Genomic DNA, 16,022 nt, shown 5'->3' on the forward strand with positions numbered 1-16,022 from the left:
ACGACAAGTCTAGATGTTGTGTCAATGGACAGATATTTCCGGACGGAACTGATGCGCCACAATTGACAGTAGCAGGATTGACATGTCTGACTGATAAATTTTTGCATGGACAGTGTGTTGTCAAGGACAACACCAAGGTTCCTGACTGAACTGGAAAGAGGGATGGATGTACTGCCAAGTTTGATTGTGTCAGTTGTGATGGAAGAGAGTTTTTGTTTAGTTCCTATGATCATTGCTTCAGTTTTGTCTGTGTTCTATTGTAACTTATTTTGAGTCATCCAGTTTTGAATGTCCAGGAAGCAGTTGGATGTTTCTTGCAAGAGTGAAGACAGTTTTTCGGGGGTATCACTCTTCTGGAGTTGAGTGTCATCAGCGTAAGAAAGATGACTTACATTATGACGGTTGATAATTTCAGCGAGAGGAGCAGTGTACAGTGTGAAGAGCACTGGGCCTAAAACAGATCCCTGTGGGATTGCATGTTCGATTTCAACGGGTTCAGACTGGAAATTATCAACAATGACAGACTGGAATCGATCAGTGAGATAAGATTTGAACCAGTTTAGAAAAGTGCCGTTGATACCAAATATAAAAAGAAGACGGGAAAGAAGGATTGAATGGTCTATCCTGTCAAAGGTGGCTGACAAGTCGAGAAGAGTGAGAAGATCTGTCCTGAGTCGGACGCTAGCAGTATGTTATGCAGGATGTGTAGAAGAGTGGTTTTGGTACTGTCGTCAGCATGATAGGCAGACTGAAATGGGTGGATGAGATCGTTGAAACAAAGGTGGTTGTTGAGCTGCTCCAGGACAGCTTATTTAAGGAGTATGGTGGACAGGAATGGAAGATTAGAAACTGGTCGATAGTTTTTCAAAATGTTTGCGTCAAGGTTGGATTTCTTCAGAAGAGGCCGGATGATTGCAGTTTTGAAAATGGATGGAAACGTTCCATTCCAGTGAGAAGGGATGAGTTGACAATACTGGTGATTGTGGGAAGAAGCTGTGAGACACACTGGGAAAAGACAGAGGATAGTATAGGATCGAGCTCACAGGATTTTATTGTCATTTCTTTCAGGATTTCATGGACTTCTGTTTCAGTTAATGGATTAAAGGAATGGAGAGGAGTGCTGTTGAACTGAGGATCAGGATGAGCAGGTTGGAAAGGCATCTGGTCTAAGATGGTACGAATATTTTTGACTTTATTGAAAAAGAAAGAGAGAAGACATTGGGGAGTTCATATAAAGTGTAGGCAGAAGGAAGAGAAGTCTTTTTTGCAGTACCGAGAAAATTTGACATGATAGTACATCCATCCCTCTTTCCAGTTCAGTCAGGAACCTCGGCGTTGTCCTTGACAACACACTGTCCATGCAAAAATTTATCAGTCAGACATGTCAATCCTGCTACTGTCATGATTTGACATTACGTCTATTGTGAACTGACCTTGGTTGAATGGTGAATGTTGCATCAATTGTGAACGTACCTCTTTGGCGGAATGGTGAATGTTGCACCTATCACAGTAGCGGGCAGAGTACCAGGCACGGTCCACAGGAACACGGCGATGTTTGCCTCCACAGTGATCACAGCGCATCATGTTGGCTGCCTGCAACACCACCACCTCTGTAACACTTCTTGGGAAGTAACATATGATTGCAAATGACAGTTTGATGTTTCTAAAGGGATTTCCCTCCCTTGACCATGTCCAACACTGACCATTTGTGTATGAGAGCTTGTTCAAAAGACAAAGTCACTCAAGTCTAATTTTAGACTTGAAGCGTTCAGTAAGGTGGCAGCAAATCGACTGACTGGACATTTTAGATTGCAAAAAACTTATGAACTAGTGTTAGAACAAAGTTCTGACAAAGAAGATAAAGTAGAAGCAGCTTTTGTAGAGGCGTTCTTTGTGTGTGTGTGTGTGTGTGTGTTTGAAATGGATATCAAGGAGCCCAAAGTGTAATTAGGGATAGAATGGTGACTAGAATAGTGCCGTGACTGACATCACAAAATCTATATTTCTCAAGACTGTTCGGGTACCTTTTTGTGTGGACTGTAGAAAAGTTATATCTGCATCCACCTAAAAGATTGAAGACTTTTTTACAAACCTATGTTCTGTACTTTCTTTTGATCACTATTTTGTCTGTCCGATTTTTCAAAAAATCAAGAAAAATCATGTGATTTCTGGGTGGGCTGCGCACTGTCATGTCTGCACCTCCATTGAGTTAAATTGGCCTTTATTTTATAAAGGGAACCACAATATACTGTGTAAACAATGCTTGTTAACACTGCCGGTGTTTGTAAAGCACACATCCTATACAGTGTCATTCATGTTAACAATGCTGGTGTTTGTAAAGGACACCAACACTGCCGGTGTTTGTGAAGGACACCCATCTATACAGCATCATTCATGTTGTTAAAACTGTCAGTGTTTGTAAAGGACACCCATCCTGTACAGTGTCATTCATGCTGTCACTGTCGGTGTTTGTAAAGGACACCCATCCTGTACAGTGTCATTCATGTTAACACTGTCGGTGTTTGTAAAGGACACCCATCCTGTACAGTGTCATTCATGTTACCACTGTCGGTGTTTGTAAAGGACACCCATCCTAGAGTGTCATTCATGTTGTCACTGTCGGAGTTTGTAAAGGACACCCATCCTGTACAGTGTCATTCATGTTACCACTGTCGGTGTTTGTAAAGGACACCCATCCTAGAGTGTCATTCATGTTAACACTGTCGGTGTTTGTAAAGGACACCCATCCTAGAGTGTCATTCATGTTACCACTGTCGGTGTTTGTAAAGGACACCCATCCTAGAGTGTCATTCATGTTAACACTGTCAGTGTTTGTAAAGGACACCCATCCTAGAGTGTCATTCATGTTAACACTGTCCCCCATATCACAATAGTTCTACAGCACATAGTTAAATTCATATGTCTACATCATGTCCACTACTGAGTTACACCAAACAGAGGTAAAATTTTGTTAAAATCCAAAAACAAAAGGTTAATTTTTTAAAAAGAAAATGCCATCATTTGCTAGGAGCAATTCCCACAATGGATCAAGCTATTTGTTGTCGTACTTACTTCCTGAACCTTTTCTTGAAGTTTTGTCAGCAGATCAGAAAACTCCCTCTGTAAACAAAGCAAGGCATCATTGTTAAAGAGGCAGACAGATAAGTACTACAAAAAAACAACAAAAAACAGAAAAAGTGCAATAACCCCCTCTCCCTCCACCTCCCCCCAAAACAAAACAAAACAACCACCAAAAACAAAACAAAACCCAGTTCACATGTAATAGAAGAAATAAGGTGAGGCAACAGGTGAAAGCTGGAAGGAAGATGAGCACATCTTTAATAATCAGTTTGTAATGATATAGTTCACTTCATAAAATTCTTCAATTTCAAATATGATGTACCTACAGTTTGTAAAAAAAACAAAAAAACAAAAAAAGACAAAAAAAACAACAACAAACAAACAAAAACAAACCAACCAACCCACCCTGAGAAGGCTTCAAGTCAAAATGTTGATGTACAATTATTTTGAACTGAGTCTGTGAGATACTTATTAGAAAAGTGTCCAAACTGTGGTAGACTTCATCTCAACCATGTGTTGGTACTTTTGGGACATGACATATCTAACTGATAGCCATATTCTTTGTTTTCAAATGTAAAATTAAAAAAGTAAAAACAAACACTACAAATGTTCATACAACATCTTAAAAAGGCATATGATGTTAACAAGTATGTTTCTAAATAACAATACAATACACAACAAGAGAGGCAAGGCCTTCAAGACTAATTTGTGATACACTTAAAAAAATATAAAAAATCTAATCGTTAAAATGTGTTCTATATTTATTATAAAGCTTCGGGTTAAAAAAAAAAGAGAGAAAAAAGAAAAGAAAAGTCCTAATGGCAGATTCGAACCCCGTGTGTTCAGGTGAGAAGAAACGGTCTTACCCATTACACTATCGTGGCGCTGTAAGTGACGTTAAAAAATATAACATTTAAACATGCTTTTTTAAAGGGCGATAAATCAATTGCGGTATTCGCAGTGAGAACGTTGTTCAAATCATATTATTCTGGTGTATCTTGGGCATTCAAAAAATCTTTAAGGGCAATTAAAAATTCTTTTTAAGTCAGCGGTAAAGGAGTCATGGCTATCGCCGCAATCACACTGCAACATTTAGCCGTTTTCTCTGGATCTAGACAGATGTACAAGTTTAGTCATACCTGGCTGACACAGTCGATTCAATTTCTCTTTTATGTTCATTCTAGTTTTATAGTTTTGGGGGCATAATCCAGTAAGTGATGAGGCATTCACAAATCTTTCTCTGAATAAAAATAACAGTCTCCTTCTCCAACTTTCCATCACATGTTATCATGTACTGTTGATTGAATATAGGATTGAACAGGCAGGTCAACAACTTGAAACAAAATGGCGTTGTTTGTGTTCACGAAGAATATGAGCACGCGCTTTGAATATGTATAAATATGTGTACGCAACTGATTTTTGCCCATGACCTTCAGGGCTCAGCCAATAGATCTATAAAGTCCACACGTCGTATTGATTTTAGAATTTTCCGAAAAAGACCACTTGGGCGAATGAACATAGTGAAAGCCCTGTACACTGACAGTAAAACACACAAGCTTTTTATGTACTGAGTATAATTTCAAAATGTAATGTTTAAGTGAGAAAGATCAGTTTAAAGCAAATGAAGCCCCCTAGCATTAATTACAGATTAATTTCCTTTTTTTACTATCTGCACCAAAGACATGCAAAATAAATATAACTTCCATGCTCAGCAAAAGAAGTTCCTGTTGGAACAAAAAATCATAAAAACGACTGTTCTTGTTGTTGTGTCAGAATATCAGATCAAAGTGCCAAGTTTAGAGAATAAAAAAACAACAACATATATAACAGTAAATTCAGTTTGCATATAATTTGGCTTCTTTTTTTATTATTTTTTTGTGCTCATCCAGAGGTGCAATATTGTTTTAAACAAGATAACGGGAAAGAAATGAATTTTTCGTATTTTTATGCCAAATTTGGTGTCAACTGACAAAGTATTTGCAGAGAAAATGGCAATGTTAAAGTTTACCACGGACACACAGACACACACACAACTGAACACCGAGTTAAAACATAGACTCACTTTGTTTACACAAGTGAGTAAAAAAATTGTGCACATACGGGTACCATATGTAAGCCCAGTACAAGATTAAGCTCTATAATATCACATGGAATCAAAGGTGTTCATGAGTAATTATTGATCTGTTAATGTAAACTGAACATTATAGTATTACATGGAATTATGAATAATTATTGATCTATTAACTCTTTCACCACAAAGTTTCTGTAAAACAACAACAACAACAACAAAAAAAAAAAAACACCACCACTTGGCACCAAATATTTCAGATACAATGCTCTAAATCACAGGCTTCGGTTATGTCAAAACAACACAATGGACTTACTCACTTCTAACTGGGTCAGGGAGGAAAAGTTAGTCATTGCTCTACTGGCGGGAAACTGGCTACAGCTGTCAAGCTTTGTTACAGTGTGAAAAACGGTCCATTTAACATGATTCCTGGAAGTCGACCAAAGTCCCCCATGGTGGTGCACTGTCTAGTCAACTAAGGTCACCAATGGCGGTCAAAGAGTTAATGTAAACTAAGCATTATAATATTACATGGAATTAATGTATGGATGAATATCTGTTCTGACAATGTTTTGATGTGAACCGGTCATCGAAACACCACATGGAATCAATGTGTGAATGAATACTCACTGTTCTGCCTGCATTTTTTTCATTTTGATGTAAACTGGGCATTGCAATATCACATGGAATCAATGTGCGAACAGACATATCTGCCTATATTATTATTTTGTTCTAAACTGGGCATTACATTGCATGGATCAATGTTCAAATGAATATTCATTATTCTAACAGCAGAAGTTTGTATTATACTCCATGTTTGGTGATACATATACTTACCATGTCAAAATGATGCAAACTAGGCTATTGCTCTGTTTGGTCAAATTTCGTGCGGCTAACAGTGAAAAGACAAGCCGTCTTGCCCGGTCCGCTCTTAGCCAATCAAACACCTCTAAAAGCTATAAGCGCTGAATCATTCCGTGGCCACTGAAAAAAATGCCCCATGAGAACCATGGCGGAGACGCGGGGATGGATGGGTGGGCATTCGAGTTTGACATGGTAAGTATATGTATCACCAAACATGGAGTATAATACAAACTCCTCGTTTTGGTGTCATATACTGTGCCATGTCAAACTGATGCAGAATTTAAAGCAAATGGAGGAGGGCAACGCCTACTGGTTCGTATGGGGAGCCCTTGTAACCGAGACGGCAGTGTTAGCCCCAACAAAGGAAATCCCCTTGGAACCGTCAGCCCTGGTCATACGGAAATCCCTGAGGTAGAATTTGATGAAGGGATTCTCAGACCGCCAGAAGCTGCCTCCAAGACATGCTGCAGTGGCACTGAGCACTGGAAAGCAGCCGAAGTAGCTATGGCCTGCACTTCGTGTGCTCTGGGATTAAGACAGCTGATATCCCTGTGAGCATAAGAGTATGCTCTACGAATGACTTGGGAAACCCAGCGGGAAATGGTGCCTGCAGCGATGTCTTTCTTGTAATTCTCATTGAGGGAGATGAGAAGACGCCTCTGAGAAGAACCCTTATGGCGAGACCTATCCCAATAGTATTTGAGACACTGAACAGGGCAGAGATGCCTATCCTCATCATCTTGGGCAAGAATATCAGACAAAGGTCTGACCCTCAGAGAGGTGGAAGGGACCTCAGGGTCTTGGTTCTTAGCCAGAAACTCTGGAAGGAAATGAAGAGTGATGGAACCATCTCTGTGGAAGGCCAGATCTTGTGGCATTCCACTAAGACCATGAATCTTGCTTCTACGACGGCCTGTGGCCAGCAACAGAAGGAAAGTGGTCTTGAGGGTGAGTAAGTTGAAAGGAATAGTCCCCAATGGCTCAAAGGGCTGTTTTCGAATGAAATCCAGCACCAGGGACAAGTCCAGGAAGTGCACTCTTCTGGGGTTTCTAGCTTCCTTCAGAGAGGCGCCCCTAGCCACCTCTCTGAGCAGGAAATCCGCTTCAAAGGCAGGCCCAACTAGCTGTTTGATTGTGGTACAGATGGCAGACCTGTACCCTCACACAGAACTAGCAGACAGGTTGAGAACCGAGGAGCAGTGAGCCAGAAAGCTGGCCAGCTGCATGCTCGTAGGGTTAGTAGGGGGAACGTCCTGAGCTGTACACCACCGCAACCATTTCTTCCAGCGAAAGTCATACAAAGTCTCCGTTCCCTCCCTCCTTGCTTTGGTGACTATCGAGAGGAGGTCAGAGGAGGCACCCCCCTGGGTCAGCGCAGCCGACACAGAGGCCGACCAAGGGGTCGAAGACTTCAATGGTGATGCTGACAGACCCGACCGCACAGCAGCCATGCGTGCAGGTGGAGCAGTTGAGGATTGGAATGAGGAATGCCCAAATGAGGCTGCCTCAGCAGATGAGGTTTGGGTTCAAGTTCCAGGGGTGGAACATGTGCCAGGGACTGAAGGTCCGGAAACCAGGGCTGGGCTGGCCATTTCGGCGCAATGAGAATCAGCTGTGGGCGTTCCTGGCTTTCTGTATCACCTTGGACTGAACTGGAAAGGGAGGAAACGCGTAGGCAATCAGACTGCTCCAGTCTAGAGAGGCATCCACTGCCCACGCTTTTGGGTCGTCGACTGGGAGAGACTTAAGTGGGAAGTCTCTTGCTGAACTTTGTGGCAAAAAGGTCCACCATCAGCTGAAACCACCGTTCCCACCCACCCTGAAGGGTGTCCTTGTCCAGGGTCCACTCTGTGTGGATGACCTCGGGGCCCTCGAGAGCATCTCCCAAGATGTTGGCTTTTCCCTGCTATGGTCCGCTGAAAGGCAATCCCCTTGCTGGGCACCAAGGGGAGGAGAGCCTGGGCCCCGCAGGGAGAGGTTGCCGAGGCGCCCCCCCCCTTTTTTAATAACATGCCCCGATTGCCCCAGAACAAGCGGATGTCTTGCCAGTGCCCCCCCCATGAAGTGCAGGAAAAAGCCCTGCAATGCCCCCCAGTTCCAAACATTGATGGGCAATGGCGCTCCCTGGGCCCAAACCCCCGGACATGGAGTGACCCATGGGGCTCCCCCCCCGGGGAGGAGGCGTCTGTGAAGATCCCCCTGAAGGTACGTGGGGTTTGGGGCCCCCCTGTTTTTAAGAGGGGGGTTTAAAACCCATCTGTTTACCTCGGGGAACCTTTTCCCCCAGACATATCTGGGTACCCGGGCTGAGTGCTCTGAGACCACCGAAACCCAAGTCCCCCTTAAAGAGGGCGTTGAGAACCCTCCCAGGGGAAGGGAGAGGTCCCATGCTCCTCAGCCCAAAAGGGGAAAAAAGTGCCCCGCGCGTTGTTGGGGGAACAGTGCATGGGGCTGGGGAGGCCTGAAAACGGTCCCAGCGATCGGCGTAGAGAGTTCATGGACCGCGTGTTGAATCTTCCCTAAAAGTTGAGGGACGACTTTGGGGCAGATGCTTTTCCCCGGGTTCTGATGAAGCCCATTGGGAGAAAGGTCAAAGTCGGCGTAGACGGGCACGGGGCCTGCGATGGGCCCCAGATAAGCCAGTCGCCCCAGTAACACAAGGAATGGATTCCGACCAGACGAGGACACCATTCCCCCCCCCAAACCTTGGTAAAAGGAAAGGGGAAAGGGGACGATCAAGGGGAGGGCTAAAAACTGGAACACCTTGCCCTCCACATGAACCTCAGGTACCGACGGGAGGGCCGGATGGTGAGGATAGAAAATAAGCATCTTTCAATCGAAAAGGGGTACCCCAATTCCCCTGTTGTGTCCATTTTGAATTTGTTTTTTGGGGGGAATCTGTTGGGGGGGGAAAAGCCCCAAGATGGTCCCCACCCCCCCGAGACCTTTGGAATCACAAAAACCCGGCCGAAAACCCCGGGGGCCGGGTCCGAGATTTGAGATATCCCCCCTATGAGGAGTGGGTGTGAATCTTTTTTTTCCCTAAGACGCTCTCCGCCTGTCGAGCTGGGCACTGGGGAGGAGGGGGGATTTGGGGGGGCGGGTCCCCCCCAAGGCAGCATGTCCCCCCCGACTCTCCCCGATAAAACCCCAGTTTTTTGAGTCCCAAGCAACCCATGTGTCCCCGGGGACAATTTTTTCCTACTTGGGGGGGCTGAACAATGGTGGTGCAAATTTGGGGCCAAGTCACGGGGGTGCTGCCTTCGGGCCCTTTGGGCATGGGGGGCGGTTGGAGGGACTGGGTGGTTATTCCTCTCCGATTTTCTGTGACCCGCTTTGTTTAGGAGGCGTGGCAATGGGGGGGCCTGGTGGGGGTCCTTAAATGGCATAAACCCCTGGCCCTTGGGGGGTGTGGGCTAAAATGAGGCCACCTCCTGTTTGTCTCTGCCTTGGCTGACAAAAGGGGGCGCATAGGCCCAAAAGGGGGAGGGCTGGCTGGGAGGAGCGGGCCACCCTCCCCCCTATGGAATTTTAGAGAGGGGGAGAACGCACACGCCGCGCTAGCCAGTATTGAAGGAAGGTGGTACTTTCGCAGCCCCCCTGAGCCCTAGCTACCTTTTTGAAAAAGTGTTAACCTCTGGTCGGTGAAGGGCCCGGGTGGACAGAGGAAGGAGCCCCTGTGCCCCGATTAACCAGCCTGTTCCCACGCTCTGGCATTGGGGAAACCATCAAAGAAGGTTTTAGGGCCGGGAAACCTCGGGAGGAAGCGGGGGCCCAATCTGCCCCATTGTAACTTTTAAAAAGGTAAGTAGCTGCAGTGGGGAAGGTGGGCCGGGGTAACCAACATCCTGCCTGGGGGAGGGCTCGCTTCCCTGTAAGCAGGGGGGCCGTGTGTACCGGGACACACCCCCCCCCTTGGAGGATCTTTAAGGAATTTGCCGGGGGAAAAAAGCCCCCGGGGCAGAGAGGGACTCCTGCCTGGGGAGGGGGGAAACAGCACCCTGACGGCGGGCTGGCTTTTTAACCTTCTGCGCCTTTTTTCGGGCATCTGAGTCGCCTTGGGGTTTTGGAGTTAGAGCCCAAGGGCCCAAAGGGAGGGTAAAGGGATAACAAAGTAGCCTGGGGCTGATTCGGATGCGTCCCCTTATTGGGAGGGTCATTTTGAGCTCGGAAAAGTCCGTTTTGGTTTGGGCTGGTCCCTAGGGGGCGGTAAATCTGCCCCCCGGGGAGGGGGGGAAAGGGTGCTCTTTGCTTGTTCTCCTCACCGAAGCGGGGGCTACACCTTTTTTCGCTCCATCCCCTGCTGGGGCCACCCCAAAGTGGGCGTCCGTGAGTTTATGGTCAGCCCAGGGGGATGACTGGGCGACCCCCGAGCAGGCCCGGGCCCGCAGCTGTTAAGTCCTTGACCCCGAAGGGGGTGGAGCGGTGGCCCGTAGCCCAACCATGTTTGGGGATGGTGGGTGCCACCCCTTTTTTCGGAGGGCCCCCTGGATGAAAAGGGGGACCCACAGTGTTTGGAGGGGACAAACCCCCACTATCTCCCGTAGGAGATGGGGGGAAAGGGGGAACGCAGGCCCCCCGGGTGGGCGGGGCCCCCTTGGGCACCGTCGGCCTGACAAGGAGGCCGTTGTGACCTGGGGGTCCCCGTGGGTTGCCCCCATTTTCGGGGGTGGTGACCCCCCCCGGAAAACCGCCTGACACGCGCGGCTTACCCGCACGCGCCCCAACCCCCTCCCGTGGGGAGACTGGGGGGGTTGGGCCCCGGGGGGGGAAAAGTAAGGCCCCCCCCGGAACCAAATTTTTCCCCCCTGAAGGAGGGGGGGGGGGGGGTCGACGAGGAGGGGGAGGGGGAACAGAAAGGGGGCCCCCTGAGGGCCTCCTAGGGGGGCCCCGGGAAACCGGGGCGCGGCCTCCCCTTGGGATTTCACGCCAGCCGCAGTCCCCTTCCACCCCCCCCTTTCCCCTGCCTCGGCGGGGCACCCGGGGAGGCGACGCTCGTACCCTTTCACCCCGGCCCCCTTCTGCCCGATTTAGGGTAGAGTGTCCCCTCTCGATCAGCGCAAAATCCCTCCCCGCGGTTGTATGGGGAGGAATCATGGTCCCGTGCCTGGGACAGTCTCTTCCCGGGTCTAATCCCGATCGTGTTTCCCTCCCTTTGTGGAGGATAGGAGGATGGTACTGCGCTTAGGCCCACAAAAATCCGATCCCCAAACAGAAAAAGGGAAAAAGACGGATTAACTTAGAGGTAGAAAAAATTGAACGAATCGGGGGGGCAAGTCGAAACCCGTACCGAAAGTAAGAAATACAATAAACACAAGCCCCATGCAGCAAAATAAGGCCAAATGAAACCTTAAAAATCAAAAAAAACGTAAGCAACAGAGGAAACCTGACAAGATGGTGTGGAGGCCTTGGCCAAAGGAAGTTAGCCTTATAGCTTTTAAAAAGTTTTTTGGCTAAGAGCGGGTGGGAAGACGCTCATCTTTTCCCGTTTGCCCCCCCCCCCAAAACCTAGGCCCCCCCCCCCCAAAAACCAGCTTTCCCCCTTTGGGAAAATTTGGAAACAAAACCGAACAAACATGTGATAACTTCCCAATTAAAAAAATAATATTCGACTGTAAAAATTTTCAATAAAAAATGTTGGAAATTTTTTTTTTTTTTTTTTTTTTTTTTTACACTGGTGTTTGTTTAAAAATATATGAACACTGCAGGTACACTTACCCTAGCAGCTTTCAGCTTCACTGGCTTCAAATATGTGGGCATCATACTCCTTGCGTTTTGTCTGCAAAGGTTTCACACGTTGGATAAATCAAGGGCTCACATTTTCTTTACTATTTAAAAAGAAGTCATTCAAATATGTTCATAATCACTTTACATAAAAATAAAAAAAAATTGTAACACATAAAGCACAGTATGGCTATTTTTTTTCCATTAATTCAGGATTTTAAATGTTTGACAAATGTTCTGCACAACACTTCATTGCAATCAATTCATTAGTTTTTCTCTTAGAAGCTAAAACGATTTGTTCTTCAATCTGTTACTTTCCCCATTGCATAAGCCTTACAGTCAGTCAGACCAGTCACAACATATTAATCTTGTTCGTTCATGCTAATGCCCAACATCACTGATAATGAAAGCTGTATTCCAGTGGCTGTACAACTACAGTTGGCAAACATTTAACTTAGTACTGCCAGTTAGCTCCCCTGACTTTCCCCACAGACAACCCATTTGTTAGAAATCATGAACTGAAAACTTCCAAACTGATCAGTACATGATGAGTTAGAAAAACTTCCTCCTTTCTTATGCTAACATACAGTGAGATGATGAAAGTATTCATATTCTTTGTTTGAAACTAGCCCACACTGATGACTTGTAAATGAATCTAGGAAAGCACATAGAGTTTGAAACAGATTAAATTCAGAACATTGTATAGCCATGACAGGGCCTCTTCATCTAATTCTGTTGTCTGGCTTGTGACTGAGACAAAACTGGGTCAGACGCCACTGTTGACGCGCACTGTTCACGTGAACCAGTCACCGCAAAAATAACTCTCCTGTTCTTGAGCACAGCAACACACACTGCACTGATTGGTCACAGTGGAGAGTGGAAAAGTTGGTTAAAATATTCAAAGGTTAGTTAAGATATTCTTAGCTTTTAATGTCATTATGGAAATTAGGTGCCATTCCAAAAATTCAAAGCTATATAAGACCCCGATTGGGGCCCTTTGTCTGAAACAGTTGTGAACATCCTGAGTGAGTTAAGCTGAGTTATATAAAATGAATAGAAACAACTTCAACAGATTTATGGTGATAAGAAGCAATTTTGTTCCTTACAAAAATTGCATAACATACTGACAGGCAACACGAAAAGAGAACTCTCTCAATAAAAAGTTACACAATTTCAAGTAAATGCTCCCTATGCTACAAATTCTGCTGGCAGGTACAATGGAACAACTCAGACACTTCCTCAAAAAAGGTAGTTCAGGACTTTCTATACCATCAGCAGCACTGACTTGAAAACGTGTACGTTTCATAAGAAGATAGTTCTCTTTTCAGTTGTTTAATAGTTTACTCTCCTGGCCTCATTGTTCTTTCAGTGACATTATGGCTTTAAAATGAACATCGTTCATTGTTCTTCAAACACTGACAACAGCAACTTCTCATCTAAGTAACTTTACTCACAGGTTCACCAATCATCTCAAAGGCATGTCCTAAAATCTTGAAGGCCTCTTCTGCACCAGGTTCCTGATTCTGAAAGAGAAAGGCGAAATCTGAACATCAACTCTCTTGTAATTAAATTCAGTCTGCCTGCAGTTGCTGAGAAAAACCAACATTATACACAGAAATACATATTAAAGATCTTGTAATCCATGTCAGTGTTCGGTGGGTTATGGAAACAAAAACATACCCAGCATGCACATCCCCGAAAACAGAATATGGCTGCACGTAAAAGACCATTCGTGTACATACGAGAGAATGTGGGAGTTGCAGCCCATGAACGACGAAGAATAATAATAAGAATATCATCATCCCCAGATAACAAAAAATCGTAAAAATGGAAAAAAAAAAAAAAAAAAAAAAAATACAATACTTCAAATCCAAACATAAAATACAAAAAAAAAAAAAAGAAAGAAAAAAAAAAAAAAAAGAAGAAAAAAAAAAAAGCCCTGCTGGCAAATAAAACTGCAGAATGGACAGCTAGTGCCCATCCCATTGTTTATAATCACACTACCTAATCGCCAGAGCGAAACAGCACAGATAGTACATCATTGACTGCGGAAAAGAGTAAAAAGTATGAAAGCTTGCTCGAAAAAAGAAGAAAGTGGAATAGACTGGGAAGACAGAAAAAGCAGACAACAGTGAGGGAAGAAAAAAGGCAGAAATAAAGAGAGCAATAGAAATGAGGTAATTCACAGCACATAATTTCCAGAAAGTGGGGATGCTATTCGTACTGAAAGACCCCTAGCATACCCACGGGGGGCTATGTTTACATGAGTCCATATATAACGACAGCGGTGTACTGGTTCCAAGAAGCCTGTGTGCACACACACAGCAGTTCAAAGACTTGCTTCAGAGCATAAGACAAGACCAACCTCCCACCCAGACAGACATCCTGGACTTGGGGAGCTTACAACCTCAGCAGGCTTCACCTGCCATTCATCCTGAGGAGCTTACAGCCTCAGCAGGCTTCACCTGCCATTCATCCTGGGGAGTTAAAACCTCTGCAGGCTTCACCTGCCATTCACCCTGGGGAGCTTACAGCCTCAGCAGGCTTCACCTGCCATTCATCCTGGGGAGCTTACAGCCTCAGCAGGCTTCACCTGCCATTCACCCTGGGAAGCTTACAGCCTCAGCAGGCTTCACCTGCCATTCACCCTGGGGAGCTTACAGCCTCAACAGGCTTCACCTGCCATTCATCCTGGGGAGCTTACAGCCTCAGCAGGCTTCACCTGCCATTCATCCTGGGGAACTTACAGCCTCAGCAGGCTTCACCTGCCATTCATCCTGGGGAGCTTACAGCCTGCTTACAGCCTCAGCAGGCTTCACCTGCCATCCACCTTACAGCATCAGCAGGCTTCACCTGCCATCCACCTTACAGCCTCAGCAGGCTTCACCTGCCATCCACCTTACAGCATCAGCAGGCTTCACCCGCCATACTGATGGGGGGGAAAAACAGGAAATATACTGAAATCAACCTTTTTTTCCTCCTCCAAATTGATGAGTGGACACAGCTGGAAATCCTGTGGAAGTTACTTCCCTTCCCTTTCAGTTTCTGCACATGTAAGACCATGGAAACATTGAAACAAAGTTTGATGCCAGCGCATTGCTTGGGAGCAGGGGTGAATAAGTTGAAGGCCTTTTCCAACAAGTCATTAAACTCCACTCCACAAGACAAGCACAGGCCACATGACCAGTGTTGCCGTCACCAGGCAGGCAGCTGTGTATTTACCTTGTCTGGGTGCACCAGCACAGCCTGCCGACGATAGTATCGCCGGATCTCGTCATCTGAAGCATCAGCTCTCAAGCCCAATATACTGCACACACAAACAATACACCACAATGACACAACAGCAATAAAAACAAAACAAAAATCAAGCAAGGAGGAAAAATTAAAAAAAAGAAGAAAGTAATGCTAAACAACTACTGTTTTGTGTCTTGTGCAATTCTCCATTCTTGGATTACAGTGAGGAATCACCTCAAACCAGAACTTCTCACCCACCACACCCGTCCCTTTGCTAACAAGGTTCTTGTCTTTGAAGGATTCAACACTGCTTCCACAATAGCATAAAAAAAACAAACAAGAGAGGCAAGGCCTTCAAGACTCACTTGTGATACACTTAAAAAAAAAAAAAAAAAATCTAATCGTTAAAATGTGTTCTGTATTTGTTATTATAAAGCTTCGGGTTAAAAGAAAAAAGAAAGAAAAAAAAAAAGTCCTAACAGCAGATTCGAACCCCGCGTGTTCAGATGAGAAGAAACTGTCTTATCCATTACACTATCGTGGCTCCTTAACTGACGTTCAAAAATACAATATTTAAACATGCTTTTTTTAAAGGGCGATAAATTGATTGCAGTATTCGCAGTGAGAACGCTGTTCAAATCATATTATTCTGGTGTATCTTGGGCATTCAAAAAATCTTTTAGGACAATTAAAAATTCTTTTTAAGTCCGCGGTAAAGGAGACATGGCTATCGCCGCAATCACACTGCAACATTTAGCCGTTTTCTCTGGATCTAGACAGGTGTACAAGTTTAGTTACCCGGTTGACACGGTTGATTCAATTTCACTTTTATGTTCATTCTAGTTTTAAAGCTGATATGAAAATTGAGTATTTTGTTAAACTAATAACATGTAGAGCCAAGTACAAGTAGTTCTAAATGTTGTATGAAGTGAAAAGGACTTCATTTTGAGAAAAGTCAAGACTGGAAATTTTTGCGTTTCATCAATTCAAAGGTATTAACTCTCATGGTTTATTATTTTTAACTGTGAATTCCGACTGATTCTATGGATAT

General features: G+C 45.0%; 1 protein-coding gene across 1 annotated transcript in view; it reads right to left on the bottom strand.

The window, feature by feature from the left end:
- LOC143294569 (uncharacterized) overlaps positions 1–16,022 on the bottom strand; it is a 61,166-nt gene that overhangs the window by 13,726 nt on the left and 31,418 nt on the right. The window contains 7 exon segments of the mRNA XM_076605945.1: positions 1,474–1,593; positions 3,073–3,120; positions 8,552–8,631; positions 10,381–10,647; positions 11,738–11,792; positions 13,192–13,260; positions 14,960–15,044. Coding sequence (XP_076462060.1) covers positions 1,474–1,593; positions 3,073–3,120; positions 8,552–8,631; positions 10,381–10,647; positions 11,738–11,792; positions 13,192–13,260; positions 14,960–15,044 — 724 coding nt within the window.

Source organism: Babylonia areolata, chromosome 20, assembly GCF_041734735.1.
Source record: "Babylonia areolata isolate BAREFJ2019XMU chromosome 20, ASM4173473v1, whole genome shotgun sequence".
Lineage (NCBI taxonomy): Eukaryota > Metazoa > Mollusca > Gastropoda > Neogastropoda > Buccinidae > Babylonia > Babylonia areolata.